The 14,696-nt window shown below is 43.0% G+C and overlaps 1 protein-coding gene across 1 annotated transcript in view; it reads left to right on the top strand.

Moving 5' to 3' along the window:
• Nucleotides 1–872: 872 nt before the first annotated feature.
• The window catches only part of LOC106606859 (mitogen-activated protein kinase kinase kinase 3), a 23,501-nt gene continuing 9,677 nt past the window's right edge, over nt 873–14,696 (top strand). Inside the window, exons 1-12 of the mRNA XM_045720135.2 lie at nt 873–2,470; nt 6,226–6,325; nt 7,001–7,137; nt 7,299–7,339; nt 7,836–7,935; nt 8,179–8,292; nt 8,476–8,620; nt 9,608–9,738; nt 9,840–9,913; nt 12,881–12,954; nt 14,171–14,266; nt 14,432–14,593. Of these exons, the coding sequence (XP_045576091.1) occupies nt 6,322–6,325; nt 7,001–7,137; nt 7,299–7,339; nt 7,836–7,935; nt 8,179–8,292; nt 8,476–8,620; nt 9,608–9,738; nt 9,840–9,913; nt 12,881–12,954; nt 14,171–14,266; nt 14,432–14,593 (1,078 nt within the window). The 5' untranslated portion in view covers nt 873–2,470; nt 6,226–6,321. The remainder of the gene's footprint in view (nt 2,471–6,225; nt 6,326–7,000; nt 7,138–7,298; nt 7,340–7,835; nt 7,936–8,178; nt 8,293–8,475; nt 8,621–9,607; nt 9,739–9,839; nt 9,914–12,880; nt 12,955–14,170; nt 14,267–14,431; nt 14,594–14,696) is intronic.

Raw genomic sequence — 14,696 nt, forward strand, 5'->3', positions numbered from 1 at the left:
TCAGCCTTGATTTTACATTACATTTTTCATAAGGGAAAATCAAGGCTGAAATTTCATAGTGGAAATGACAAACTTAAGAATCCTTTTAAAATCTCAAATACACTACACATTTTAAATTGATCCTCCAACAGGGTGATCAAATTAAGATCCTACATCTGTATCAACCCCTACAAAAATGTCCATTAATTATAATTCACATTTCCTGTTGCTGCAGGATTCTGTTCCTGCTGTAGCAAACAGGCTCAAATTAAGATTCTACATCTGTAAATGTTTTGTTATTGCAAATCAAGTCTGACATTTCAAAGTGGAAATTACAAACCTTAGAAGCCTTTTTAAACCTTGAATACATACAAGTTTGCATTTCCTACCATGCAGGAAAATTCTCTGAGAGAACAGACTGATCAAAATAAAATAGAACACCTGTAGTTTCTTTCACTTTTTATAGGCCATGTTGTTTTTTGCTATTGGATGGATGGATTATGGATTAAACACTATAAGGTATGGCTTTTTTGGCATCATTCATCAAGTCTTGCTGACCCTATACTTCTATGGAATAATCTACACTCACACAAACTATATTACAGCCCTGGGTGCAGATTTGTTAGACCCTATATTGAATTTAATCTGTCAAATGTCACTGAAGTTCATGAGTTCAGTCAAGTTGAAGTCAAATGCCATATCATTTTAATTAAGGGTACTATTTGGTTTTCATAATGGTATCTGCTCATGGTATTTATTGTCAGCGCTCTGTCTAAAAAGTCCTTATGTGATGAAGAACGCATAAGTGAAATTTTTTACTTTTCATGTAGCCTACGTCATCAATGTACGTGTGGATGGTCGCAAGTCTGGTTTTGAGCGCGCCATTAATATTGTGCGCGCTACCAGGAGCAAGAAATCGACAGAGGAACAGCGCGCCCCCGAGAAAAGCACGGAGTCGTTTTAGTTACTGTATGGTTTACCCAAATGGAACACAAATCTGAGTTATTATGATGCACCTTTGCCCATGACCAACCACTGCATTCAGAATATTGAATCATACGCCTACAAAGCATTGGGAATATACACATTTTTCTCGTTTTGTAAGAAGCGTTCTATAGGGGTTCCGGTGACGGATTGTTTTTTCTGTCAGGAAATTGGTTGCATTAAAAATACATTTTACTTTATGTCGGTGAGCATCAGGACCTGAATTTATGGAATATCTTTCGTTCAAGTCTTCTGAACAGTTGGTGCATGTTTATCACTTCTATTGCACAAAGAAAGCACAGTTTTTTCCACTTTTTTGGAGTTCTTCCACTGCATATCGGGCACCGCGGAGATGGTAAAAGTTCAGTTATGCGCACAATATATTTTTTCGATAAAACCATCCGATCATAACTTGTTATCGATGCAAATGTATTAATTGTGTGTGGTCAACTATGTGTTGCATCTGTGTCCTATAATTTTACATCATTATTCCGAAAATAATAGCCTGCTTTCGTAGTTGAATCTTCATCTCCCATCTCCACCATGTTGTGTGTTGAATTACATTTTTTTCACCTGATTTCTTTGTTATAAAAAGTCTGGTGCCTGTTTGCAGTTTATGGATTAATAATTATTATTCTGTATAGAGATGGAACAATACAGTTAGGAGAGAAAAAGGGCATAGAACAAAAAGGAAAAATCTGCAAATTTAGCAGGAAAAGAGGCCATCAAAATCACGGAAATCGCTTCGTCCTTTTCCTTTGGTGTACTATTACACTGTTGCAAATGGATTTCATAAAGGCAACACGGTTATTGTTACATCTTTTGTGTTAGTTCACCCTTTCCATGCTGACAAAATGTCACTGGGAAATATTGATTATTGAATAGAGAGAATTATGATGGCCTATGTTCGTTTTTTGTATTCTAGCCTGTAAGTTGGGCTTCTTGTTCCACAATGAAATGCCATCGGACGTTTTTATTTTTTGATAAAGTTTGGAAATATGGGCAAGTTGTCGAACGTTTTTGTGGTGACGGAAGGTTGACACTTTTCTTTTTGGTCACTTTCTGAGCGCAGTCTAATGTATCGGATTTTGGACTATATTTCTGTTAAATTAATGTGGCATTAGAGAAATCCAAATATATACGCATGTACAGTGACGATCTCGATGTGACGACATTGTGTTTTCTAGGCCTACTGCTCATTAGAATTTATATTTACTGGCTAGTGTGTAACAAACTCTCGTGGACCAGCGCGCGCACTAGTGCCCCCGCACCTGGGGGCAACCCCACCATGGCACCCTCATCCCTCTGTATCTCGGTGTGGTTGTGTGAGTGAATCAACAACAAAGACGGGGGATCAAAGCTGAGGATGATGCTCTGGAGATAACGGTTCAAACTGACGCTGCAGCATTTCTCCTGAGCGACCCAGTTAGCAGTTGAATCAGGGCCCCCCTAGAAGGAACGGCTCTCATCTTCCAGACAGAGGTTAATCATCAGGGCAACAGCACAGGTGAGAGCTCATGTATATTCAACACATCACATCACAGAACAATTTCAAAAGGAATCCAACCTATAGAAACACTCACACCCTTATATGCTGAATATGGCTAAAGGACTCCACTCAATAAGCTCCACTCAAAGTGATATCATTTATTTTTTATCAAATTAATGAATAGTTAAGTGTCCTTAAGCCTCTTAAGGCCTAGTTGTACATCACCTGTAATTCTCATAGCCTATGGTTTCTCTCTTTCCTCCATGACATTACTTGATCAATTGGACAGTCCCCAGTTCTGGTCCCCCTAGTCAAAGTGAATTACTCCCTAAAAAGCAATGATGAAAACCAGCAGACACTGTGGCCCACAAGAACTGGAGTTTAGAATGAAACAGATGTAGGATCTTAATTTGAGACAGTTTGCTACAGCAGGAAAATTACCCTGCAGCAACAGACAAAGTGAATTATTATGTGGATTATAAATAAAGCTGCAACATGTAACTTTTTTGGGTGGCCCAACCAAATTCACATAGAAATCTGAGTTATATATCTGTCATTCTCATTGAAAGCAATTCTAAGAAGCGGTAGATCTGTTCTATGTGCACTATTTCTATGCTTCCCATTCTCTTGTTTTGTTTCCTTTACTTTTGGTTTTGTACACCAGCTTCAAACAGCTGAAAATACAATATTTCTGGTTATTGAAAATATATTTCACACTGGTTTAGATGGTACAATGATTCTCTAAAACATTGCTTGTTTTGCCACATAAACTGAAATTAGGCGAACTATCAGAATTTAAAAAAACAAAAAATGGCTGAGCAATTTCTGCATCTTGCTCCTTTAATGGACATTTCTGTAGTGGTTAATACATTTTTTGTTAGGGCAAAACAATTCTGACCTTTCAACGTGGAAATTACAAACTTTAGAATACTTTTTAAAACTGAAATACACTGCAAGTTTGCATTCCCTGCTGTGCAGGAAAATTCTCAGCAACAGAAGAGTGATCAAATTAAGATCCTACATCTGAACCAGTACAGGGCAGTTCTATGCATGCAACTTTGTCCAACTAACGTTTTGCAAGGGAATTTTCCTCCCTACAGAACTGAGTGGATGCATAAAGTTATGGAGAAATGACAAAGCATTGTGCAATATTATGATTCTGAACTTTCCCTTGATCCTCTGCCTCCTCTCTTTCCTCTCTGCCATTACTCCTGGAGGTGGTAGTCAATCCATAAGTGGGGTTCCAGCTAACTCTGCTGGGAGGCTGTTTTGGATCTTTATTTTTGTTTTGTTATACAAAACACTTGGCAGACGGTACTCTGAGTTGCACCACTAGGCCGCACTACAAACTTTTATGGCAAGTTTTTACTCAAGCCTTGCAGTGCAGCTGTGAACATAGCAGGTCACACCAACCCAGAGTACTTGAGTATGTTAAGCAAGGAGAGACGTGAGGCCAGGGACTGCTCAGTGTTTTTTGGATGTAAGGCACTGAGACAGAGCAAGGGCCGTGGTTGGGAAAAACAGCCTTAGACTAAACACCTAAAAGCAGGCAGAGAGAAGTGGAGGGAGGAAAATCCATCTAAATCCAGTGAGTCCTGGAAATGCGATGCAAGTAAAATAAAGGGGGCACAGCTGACTGGGCTGGCAGCGTGCGGCCTCTCTCCTCGCTGAATTCTCCACATTCCTTGGGGAAGGTAATTAAAATCAGGATAGCGGGGGAGCAGAACGACAGACCTGAGAGGCCAGTCAATGTATAACAGAGATAGATAAGATGTTTGGTTGGTGTGTCCTGAAGCTATCTGCGATCCTGGGATTTCAATCCATGTTTTTATAGGAGGAGGGAGGGCCAATGGTAGCAGGCCTTTGGTTTGGGGTACAAAGGGTAGACACGTTTAGTGTGTCTCTTGGGTGAGGAGAATGTGAGTGTGGCGAGGGGGCCAGACGGACATACCTGGCATTCCAGTGGGTGATTATTACCCAGAATTCCAAAGGGCCACTGAAGCGCTTCAGGTGCTGCTGCTGTTGCCCGTTTATACTTACACCCCTCTTCATCATACCACTCTACCTCCTCAGCCACTCACCTCCCATCTTCATCCTCCTCTCTTTCCTGTTGTTTATGAGGCAGGGGCAGGGTTGACATTTGGCACATGTGCGGTAGTGTATTTTTTACAAGAATGCTCAATCATCAGCACACCTGTTTCATTCCATTTCAACGTCCTCTCAGATTCTAATAACAACACATTTCATTCGGTTAATATATTTCACTCACCTTAGGGTCCAATGTGTTTCTGGGAATTTATATATGAACTTAGAGTTGAGATACAGTGCACTAACCCCCCTGGGCAGAGTGGCCAGGCATGCTCAGGTCATTGGGAGGTGACTGGTTATAACTGCTGTGTTGACACTAGTGCCTTCTGGATTGGGTTCCTCTCCTGACCCGCTCTATTTGGATCAATAATAGAACGATATTGATCAGAGAGACTAGGGAAGATTGAGGGGCTGACCTTATAAAAAAAAGGAACAGCAGTGTTTTGGGCAACACTTTACCTTACATAAGCAGTATTCTCTGATGATCAATCCAGTACGTGTAATAAAAGGAAGTAACGATACTATATAGTAATAACTAGCATAGATAAATGATATTTTGCACCCCTACTGAGCACTATATTGGTGAGTTCTCAATATCTTTTTGTACTTACTATGTTGTTACAGTGTAACAAGTCCAATGCTATTGTGCTGATTGTTACTGTAGTGTAAGGCCCATATATGTGTCTGGTCCACTTTAGGTAAAGAGAATACTAAAATACTCTTTCACTTACCAAAGAAAGCACACATTTTCCAAGCACACTAACCTCTGCTGAATTATAGGCTTATAGTTGTGTCAGTGTTTTTTGAATTCCAGGGTTTCTTTGTCATAGATATGGCAACCTACTCCACTAAAGGACATACGAGAGTCTCTAATGCTGTTGTCTTCTTGGATACACTATACATGTTAATACTTTACCTTGTCGAGGGTTATGGTAAATCAGGGAAAAATGTATACTTGGCACAACTCTGTCACCCTTTTTAAGAGAATATTGCCCTCTTAACATTAACAGTGGAGTTATGACGTGGTTGAATGAGTGTTTTATGGCTCATGCAGTCGGAGAAGTTTAAAGCTGTCAGAATATTCACAGTAAAACTTTTTCATGTGCTTCGTGCCAGATCTGTCAGTGCCAGTGGAGCTCAAGTTCCAGACCTTTACAACTCTCACTTTTTCTCATGTGAAAAGTTTCTCTCTGTCACACACACACACTCACACACACACACACACACACACACACACACACACACACACACACACACACACACACACACACACACACACACACACACACACACACACACACACACACACACACACACAGCTCCAGTGCTTTTTAAATTGCCGTTTCCTGATCAGCCTGGCCTCGTCCCAGAAAAGTAATTTTAGTTTATGTTCCACGCTTTCCTTGAGAAATGGATGGTACTTCAGAAATGACATGTTCCTATATACATTCTCCATGCACCCTATCTTTAAATTCATTACACACCATTTAGTATGTTTATATCAAAGATAAACAGAATGTTTTTTAAGGACTGATGATGTCGTACACTTCACACTAAAAGATAATCTATTGCCAGTGCTACAAAATATGTTGAGCATAAAGATGATGAGTACGATGATGATGACAACGGCAGCTTAGGTTGTGAAATATATTCCCCATGGTAACATATTGGTGCTTTCCCTGCAGGATGTTGATGGGTGGCACTGCAGAGTGAGGAGTCTGAAGAGCTGAAGATCTCTGAAGGTGGTTGGCTTAGACAGCGCTCACACACACATCGCCAAAATGAGTGAGTTCCTTGTGTTGATTATGATGATGAAGGAACACACATATATACGTCATAAATGTACACTCAGATGAACACACACACACACACACACACACACACACACACACACACACACACACACACACACACACACACACACACACACACACACACACACACACACACACACACACACACACACACACACACACACACACACACACACACACACTATTCCCCAGCCCCGGGCCTGTGTGAGTTGAGCTGAGCTGATTTTCCAGATGCTGGCCGGGCCGGCAGGTGAAGGATTGATTTTCAGTGTTATGGAGATGGGGCTCTGGTTCTCTCTCCTGCCCTACTGCTGTGTGATGTCTGTCCAAACTACACTCGGGGAATATTTCCCTTCGTGAGCTAACACAGCCAATTCAGAGATCACTCAGAGATCAAACATGGGAATAGAAATATCAAAAACACTGCAGTCTGTCCTCTCACTGGCTCCATTACCCTGTCGCTAGCTGAACACTCTCAATGTGGGTTTATATAAAAACACACATTTTCTGTGTACACAACTAGAAGTGGGAATTATATGGCTACATGTGCATGCGCACGCACACACACACACAGACACACACACAATTACACTTCAATTTGATCTCATGGTAAATGTGTGTTTCCACCAACTGTTCTCCCCTACAGATGAGCGTCAGGCTCTCCACTCCATAATGAAGGACCTAGTGGCCCTCCAGATGACGAGGCGCCAGCCTGGGCCCTCTTATGACACGGGGAAACCCAAGACTCTGCCCAACCCTGTCCCTGCCCCTGCTAAGAGACAGGTAAACCATCTACCACCCCACACAGTCAACAACACACACTCTCCTCAGACAGGCATGTCATCATCATCTCTACATGACATCTTGTTTCCCTTCATGACCCCATCATGACCCTGTGACCTCCCATGACCCCTCTTGACTGGGCTTCTTCTTTACTTTCTCAGGATGATGTCAGAATAAAGTTTGAGTTCAGTGGAGAGAGGAGGTGAGTGGGTTTTCTTGTTTTTGGATGTGTGTCTTTGTGTGTGTGTGTGTGTGTGTGTGTGTGTGTGTGTGTGTGTGTGTGTGTGTGTGTGTGTGTGTGTGTGTGTGTGTGTGTGTGTGTGTGTGTGTGTGTGTGTGTGTGTGTGTGTGTGTGTGTGTGTGCTTGTTTTATCACGTTTTTGTCTGTGAGAAGAGCATGGTCAGCTCGGCTCAAACGCACTCCAGATCTCCAGTCAGAATGGTATGTGAAGCGGAGAATGGAAAGGGAAAGGACTGTGGTTTAGCTGTGGCATCCAGCAGAAACCACAGCTATGTTAGGTGTGTTTAGAGGAATCTGCACACACTGGAAACGGAATATGTTTGTAAAAGTGTGTGTGCACGCTTGTGTTGCAGATCTAAAGAGGATATAGTTTCCAGACCGACACACTTTTTTTCCTTCTGTCTGTTTGTCTGTCCATCTTACCCACTGTTTGTCTACATCTTTTTTATTTGTGTAGGATACTGATGTTTGGGAGGCCTGTGCAGTTTGAAGAAATCCAGCAGAAGGTCAAGACTGTCTTTGGCCAACAGCTAGACTTGCACTATATGAACAATGAGGTACAGCTAACCCCACATCTCTTTCTCTGCATTTCCCACCTACAAACACTCTCTCAGACAAACACCAACACAATGCATACACACACAAACACTGGCCCTCACAGCAACTCACTTGATGTAGGTAACGTTTACGGCCAGTTTCCTGGTCATTTAGTCCTAAGTACTAAGATGCATGTTTAATGGAGATTCTCCCTTAGTGTCTCTGTGTTTTGGTTGAGTCATCTCTGTGTGCTGTGTGTCCAGCTGTCCATCCCTCTGCGTGGTCAGGACGACCTGGACAAGGCCATTGACCTGCTGGACCGCAGCTCCAAGATTAAGAGCATCAAGATCTTGCTGCTGACGCAGGAGCAGTGCAATGTACTACTACTTCTACTACACACACACACACACACACACACACACACACACACACACACACACACACACACACAAATACACAGACATACAGAAATAAACACACACATTAAGCAATAAGTTGTTAAAATCATATGTACAGTCTATATGTGGACACTGACCACACCCCTCTCATCCTACCCCTAGGCCTCCCCATCCCCCTCCCCCTCTCCCTCTCCCTCCTCCCACCACACGGTGAGTAAGCAGGTGAGGATCAAAGCCTCCCAGTCCACGGGGGATGTCAGCACGGTGTACCAGCCCTCCGCGCCCAGGGGGCGCCACCTCTCCACCAGTGAGTATGAACAAGCAGATTCAACTCATAGCTGCTTCCTCTATTCTACTGCCTTTGCTTTCAACTTCCTCTTTCTCCATTTCTCTCGCTATATTTTGTTTTTACAATAGAAAGGGAAGGGTAGTGGTATCTCTCAATATGGAGAGACAGTAATGTTGTATATTGTCTGGTTTGGTGTTTGTCATGTCTTGCTCTTTTAACTAATTTATTTTGCTAGCTTTCTCTTTGTCTCTCTCTCTATCCCCCACTCTCTCTCATTTCCACCCCCCTATCTCTCTAGCTGCTGTTGTTTCTCTGGCTTCCCCTCTTAGCAGTAGGTCCTCTTCCTCTTCCTGTCAACCATCCCTGGCTGCTCTACAATGGCCTGCTGGCCACAAGCCAATCAGATTTAGAGACACTATTAGCATGGCGGGCCAATGGCCTGGTTTTAGAAACACTGGCTGTTTTGGGAGAAGGTTGAAATTAGTGCTGCGTGAGGGAAACTGTACAAATCCTAAATTCTCTGCAGATCCGTCACCTGAGGCAGAGTTACATTTCTAACAGTCACATTATTAATCATTTACACGTTTTTCCCCTCATTTCATTCTGTGGTTGGAGAGAGAGAGAGAGATCATATCTATTATCAGTGTTAAAGATGTATCTTCTTTTCTCCCACATAATCCATTGTTGAACTTTTTTTTGTATATATATATTTTTAATTTAGCAGATTCTCTTATTCAAAGCGACTTACCTGAGCAATTAGGGTTAAGTGCCTTGCTCAAGGGCACATTGACATATTTTTTCACCTAGTCTGCTCGGGGATTCGAACCCGCGTCCTTTCGGTTACTGGCCCAAAAGCTTTTAACCACTAGGCTACCTGTCATTGATTTTGGTACACTCAAATCCCATTATCTCATGTATTGATTTCCATTGGTTTAGAACAGTGTAATATGGCCAAGTCACAAGTCCTATTTCTTATTCTCCTCCTCCTCCTCTCTCCCGTCCCAGGCTCTCAGAACACAGGCCGTAGCTCCCCCCCACCTGGCTATGTCCCTGAGCGGCAGCAGAGGATCGCCCGCCAGGGCTCCTACACCAGCATCAACAGTGAGGGAGAGTTCATCCCAGAGAGCGACCAGTGTGTGAGTCATTGCACTGTACACAAACAAGTGCACGAACACATACAAACACACAAACACACACACACACACCATAGGACTAATACTGTGTCTCCTCTCCCTAGGTGCTGGACCCCTGGAGCAGTGCAGAGAACTCTGTCTCAGGAAGCTGCCAGTCACTGGACAGTAGCTCAGACAGGTGAATGCAGGGCTCTTCCCCACATTCTACCCAGGGGTGAAAGTTAGCCAGTACGGTGTCCCAGCAAAATAAATAGTGGGGGTACTCCGTACTGGTAAAACATGAGCCTATCACTATTAACACAAAATCGCAAGAAAACTATAGGCTATTATGGCATTATTTAACATGACCTAATGTCAGGTACATGAAAAATGAGTGAATAGACTTGAAACCGGGTGGTATACGCCCCAAATTGTGTTGTGGTTTGATGAGAACACTTACATGCCTTGGAGATGAGAGGCCGAGACCGAAACAAGCGCTGACAAGGTGGAGATGAGTGGCCGAGACCGAAACAAGCGCGGACAAGGTGGAGATGAGTGGCCGAGACCGAAACAAGCGCGGACAAGGTGGAGATGAGTGGCCGAGACCGAAACAAGCGCGGACAAGGTGGAGATGAGTGGCCGAGACCGAAACAAGCACGGACAAGGTGGAGATGAGTGGCCAAGACCGAAACAAGCGCGGACAAGGTGGAGATGAGTGGTCAAGACCGAGGCGCACAACCAACAGTGGATGCATCAATTCAGGCTACAAGTTTAGGCCTAATGACAATGTAATTAGAATACATGTAGGTGTTTTGTAACAGATATCTCTTTCCATTCATCAGTGCACTGTTGGGATTTGGATTCTGGAATTATTTTGTGAGTGGACGAACGTGTACTGTTAGCCTACAGGACCGCTTTTTTGAAGTGATTGTTTGTTTGACAATCAGATGAAAACGTCATGACTGGTTGTGTTTATACCACATTAAAAGGCATAGGCGGTGTGTCCATAAGGCTAAGGGAAGCTTTCACTGAAGTAAATTGAATTAAATTGCCAAAATTATATAGCCTAATTAGCCTACTCCTGTCTATACAGAAATAAATAAAATCATAAAAATAGGCTACTACACCAGAAAGCATGATTTGGCCACAGAGGATCATTAGTTTATTTGTGTTTTGTATAGCCTACAGTTGGAAGGGCCCGCAATTTGGGCAGCATGTGGCAAATACCAAATGTGAGTTGCAACTGTCAGTGAAAAGCAGAGAGACCCAGGCAGACGATATAAAAAAAATTTAATTGAGGAAAAACTGTTTGGAAAGCAAATGGCTATATCTGTGAAGAGATTGAGCAAACAGTAGCCTATCTTTTTTTAACTAGGCAGGTCAGTTAAGAACCCGTTGTTATTTACAATGATGGCCTGGGTTAACTGCCTTGTTCAGGGGCAGAACAACAGATTATTACCTTGTCAGCTCGGGGATTCGATCCACCAATCTTTTGCTTACTGGCCCAACGCTCTAACCACTAGGCTACCTTCCTCTCTTATTGGTAACAGTGGAGAACATCGTCCGTATCCCCGGTCAGTGTGCATATTCACTTTATCATTGGGTCAGTGCCACTTTTGTTTGTTTTTGGACAATAATTTCCTCCTCCAGGTTAGATGTACTATATTGTATTTTATGTTTCCCCTTTTCGTAGGCCCATTATATGGATGATCAGACAACGTTGTTTTAATTGATCAGATTGTCAGTTTCAGCAGAGTAGGCTACCCTGTAATTTTTGTTATATAAAACAAATATTCTGCTAATGTCACCAGTCATAAAAAGTGTATCAGAATTGCATGAAAGGACAACATTTTCCTGTGCATGGAAAGGAGGAGAAGTGTATCTGATATTGTCAAGGTTGTGCGCTACTGGTACGAAGTCAGGTGCAGGAGAGCAGTGAGTTGTGATCAGGCCCACTTTATTTGGCAGAAGCACAAAAGACAGACGCAACTGCGTCCAAAATCCTCCAGCCACAGGTAAAAGTAATTAAGCGTGAAAACACTCACAAATATACAAATGTATGACAAATACATACAACGGGTCAACATACGATACCCGGGGGAAAAACCAGTCTGGCGCATAACTAAACACGTAACAAAACAATTTCACACAAAGACATGGGGGGGGAACAGAGGAATAAATACATGCAGTGTGATTAGGGAATGTAAACCAGGTGTGCAGGGAACAAGACAAAACAAATGGAACAATGAAAAGGTGGAGCGGCGATGGCTAGAAAGCCGGTGATGTCGAACGCCGCCTGAAATTATGACTATCCTATCCAATCTAATCATCACATTAGGAATAGTAGGCTATCTTTAATAAGTCTGCAAATGTGAGGATGGATGGAATGCTTTATTATAAAGGTACATTTTTATGGTGAAAATTAGCTTCCCCAAACTTGAAACACATGTGTTGCCTATGTTAACAGGTCTAACATGGTCCTCTCGAGTGGTACAGTGGTCTAAGGCACTGCATCGCAGATCCCAGGCTGTGTTACAGCCGGTAGTGACTGGGAGACCCATGAGGTGGCTCACAAATGGCCCAGCGTCGTCTGGGTTAGCGGAGGGTTTGGCCAGCCGGTATTTCCTTGTCCCATCGCATTCTAGTGACTCCTTGTGGCGGGCCCAGCGCCTGCAAGCTGACTTCGGTTGCCAGCTGGACAGTGTTTCCTCTGACACATTGGTGCGGCTGGCTTCCGGGTTAAGTGAGCACTGTGTCAAGAAGCAGTGTCGTTTGGCAGGGTTTTGTTTCGACCTTCGCCTGTTCATAGGGGAGTTGCAGTGATGGGACAAGACTGTAACTACCAATTGAGGATAAATATAAAAAAAAAAAAAATGGTATGACATATTAAAAGTGATATGACAAATCTTTACTAGGCCCACAGAGATCATATTTGAAATTAATAAGGATTCTATATGTAATGATATAATTACACCTATAAAAAAAGTGTGTGCGCGCTTGGGTGTCTGGTACTGGTAATAAATTAAATCTACTTTTACCCCTGATTCTACCTCACACGTACACAATACTTGTACACAATACTTGACTTTGGTTATAAAGACAGTGTATGTATTTTGAGGAAGCGATCAGTACCTCTCACTCTCTCTTTATTTGTCCTTCCTCCCAGCCCCTCCCTGAGGAAGTCACGCATGCACCGAGCCAAGAGCTACCCTGATAACCGGCAGCAGGACAACGTCTCAGGTGGGTGCCCAGGAAGAATCCTGATATCACTAAATAAGATATAGATCCTCACTGTAACGGAAAACTGTCATTTATACAGTAATTTGAGGTATTAACAACAGTTAAAAACATTGAAAGTTTTACTGTAGCATCCTGTAAATTATGGGGAAATTGCTGTATTTCGAATGGTACTGTAATTCCACCCCACAAGTACAGTACCGTACTTCCCCGTAGCTCAGTTGGTAGAGCATGGTGTTTGCAACGCCAGGGTTGTGGGTTCGATTCCCACGGGGGGCCAAGTACGAAGAAGAAGAAAAAAAAAAATTGTATGAAAAATGAAATGTATGCATTCACTACTGTAAGTCGCTCTGGATAAGAGCGTCTGCTAAATGACTAAAATGTAAATGTAAATGTATCTTTAGAGCGTCAAAAACCTTATGACCACTAGTGGGTGCATGGTATTGTTGTCTCTGGCTTATTACTGTATTTTGAGGTGTGCCTTGTAAAGGCTATATTTGTTGCACCCGTGAGTGAGAATGCTGTACCAATTTTACTCTTACGTGGTTAAAGTGGCCCATCAATAAAACATTTATAGGGGCGGATTGGAGTGGCAGCGAATGGTTGAGCATTTTTCTGTGTCCTTTTGGTCTGTTTTGAACTGTAGTCGCTGACAGTTTGGAAGCCTCTAGAAGTGCAAGTGATATAAAGCACCAAATATGAATTAATATGATGTAATGTGTAAACACTTAGCAGCCAACTGGCTTGCACCAATCCCATGGAATTACAGTAAAATACTGTCATCCACGCACTCATTAATTAGTTCCGATTACGGTAGCATTTAGTTTTTTACAGTATAATACAGTCAATTTTATGATATTTTACTTTGTGTCATTACACAATACTTGCTTTGATACTGTATTCATATTACATTAGGTGTACGGTAATATGAAATACAGAATTCTACTTGCATCCGAGCTGCCTGTAAGCTACTGTCAAATTCACGGTAACCCCTTTACAGTGCTGGCAAGAGAACCGCTCTCAAGCCCCTTAGCAACAGGCCTAAACCACAATGCAGCTCCTAGCAACAAAGCAACACTGTAGTCTCAAGCAACAGCATAGAGCATCAAGGCAGCTCTTAGCAGCGGAGCCTCACGTGAATGCTGTATGACTGAGCTGAATCCTGTTGTAGTCTAACCTTCACCCTCTCTCTCGCTCTCTTTACTCCTTCCTCCCTCAGACCGGGAGAACCATGTGCATGATAAGGTGGTGGGGAAGGGAGGGACATACCCCCGCAGGTACCATGTCTCCCTGCATCACAAGGACCATAGTGAAGGTAGGGGCACTGTTCACTGTTCCTCTCACCAAACGACTTTGTGCCATATTACTTTGTATTTGACCGTTTCCCTGACCCCTCTCTTGAACCATCTCCTCCTTCTCTTGGTCTCTTGGTTCTTCTCTCATCACTCCTTCACCCTCAACTCTCCTCTCATCCCCCCAGGTCGGAGGACGTTCCCGCGGATCCGTCGCCCCCAGGGTAACCTGTTCACCCTGGTACCCTCACGGCGCTCCCTCAACGGCAGCGAGGAGAGTCTGGGCAGCTGGCAGCTAGTGGACAAGCAGGGCAGGCTCCGCCCACAGGAGCGCCCCGTCGCCCACAAGTGTGAGTCCCAACCCTGCCTCTTCATCTTATATTTACATATATTACACATATTTTACATATATTTTATAGTTATTAGAGATTTCCTACTAATAAATCTATTTTT

Source organism: Salmo salar, chromosome 06, assembly GCF_965601325.2.
Source record: "Salmo salar chromosome 06, fSalSal1, whole genome shotgun sequence".
In the NCBI taxonomy this organism is placed as follows: domain Eukaryota; kingdom Metazoa; phylum Chordata; class Actinopteri; order Salmoniformes; family Salmonidae; genus Salmo; species Salmo salar.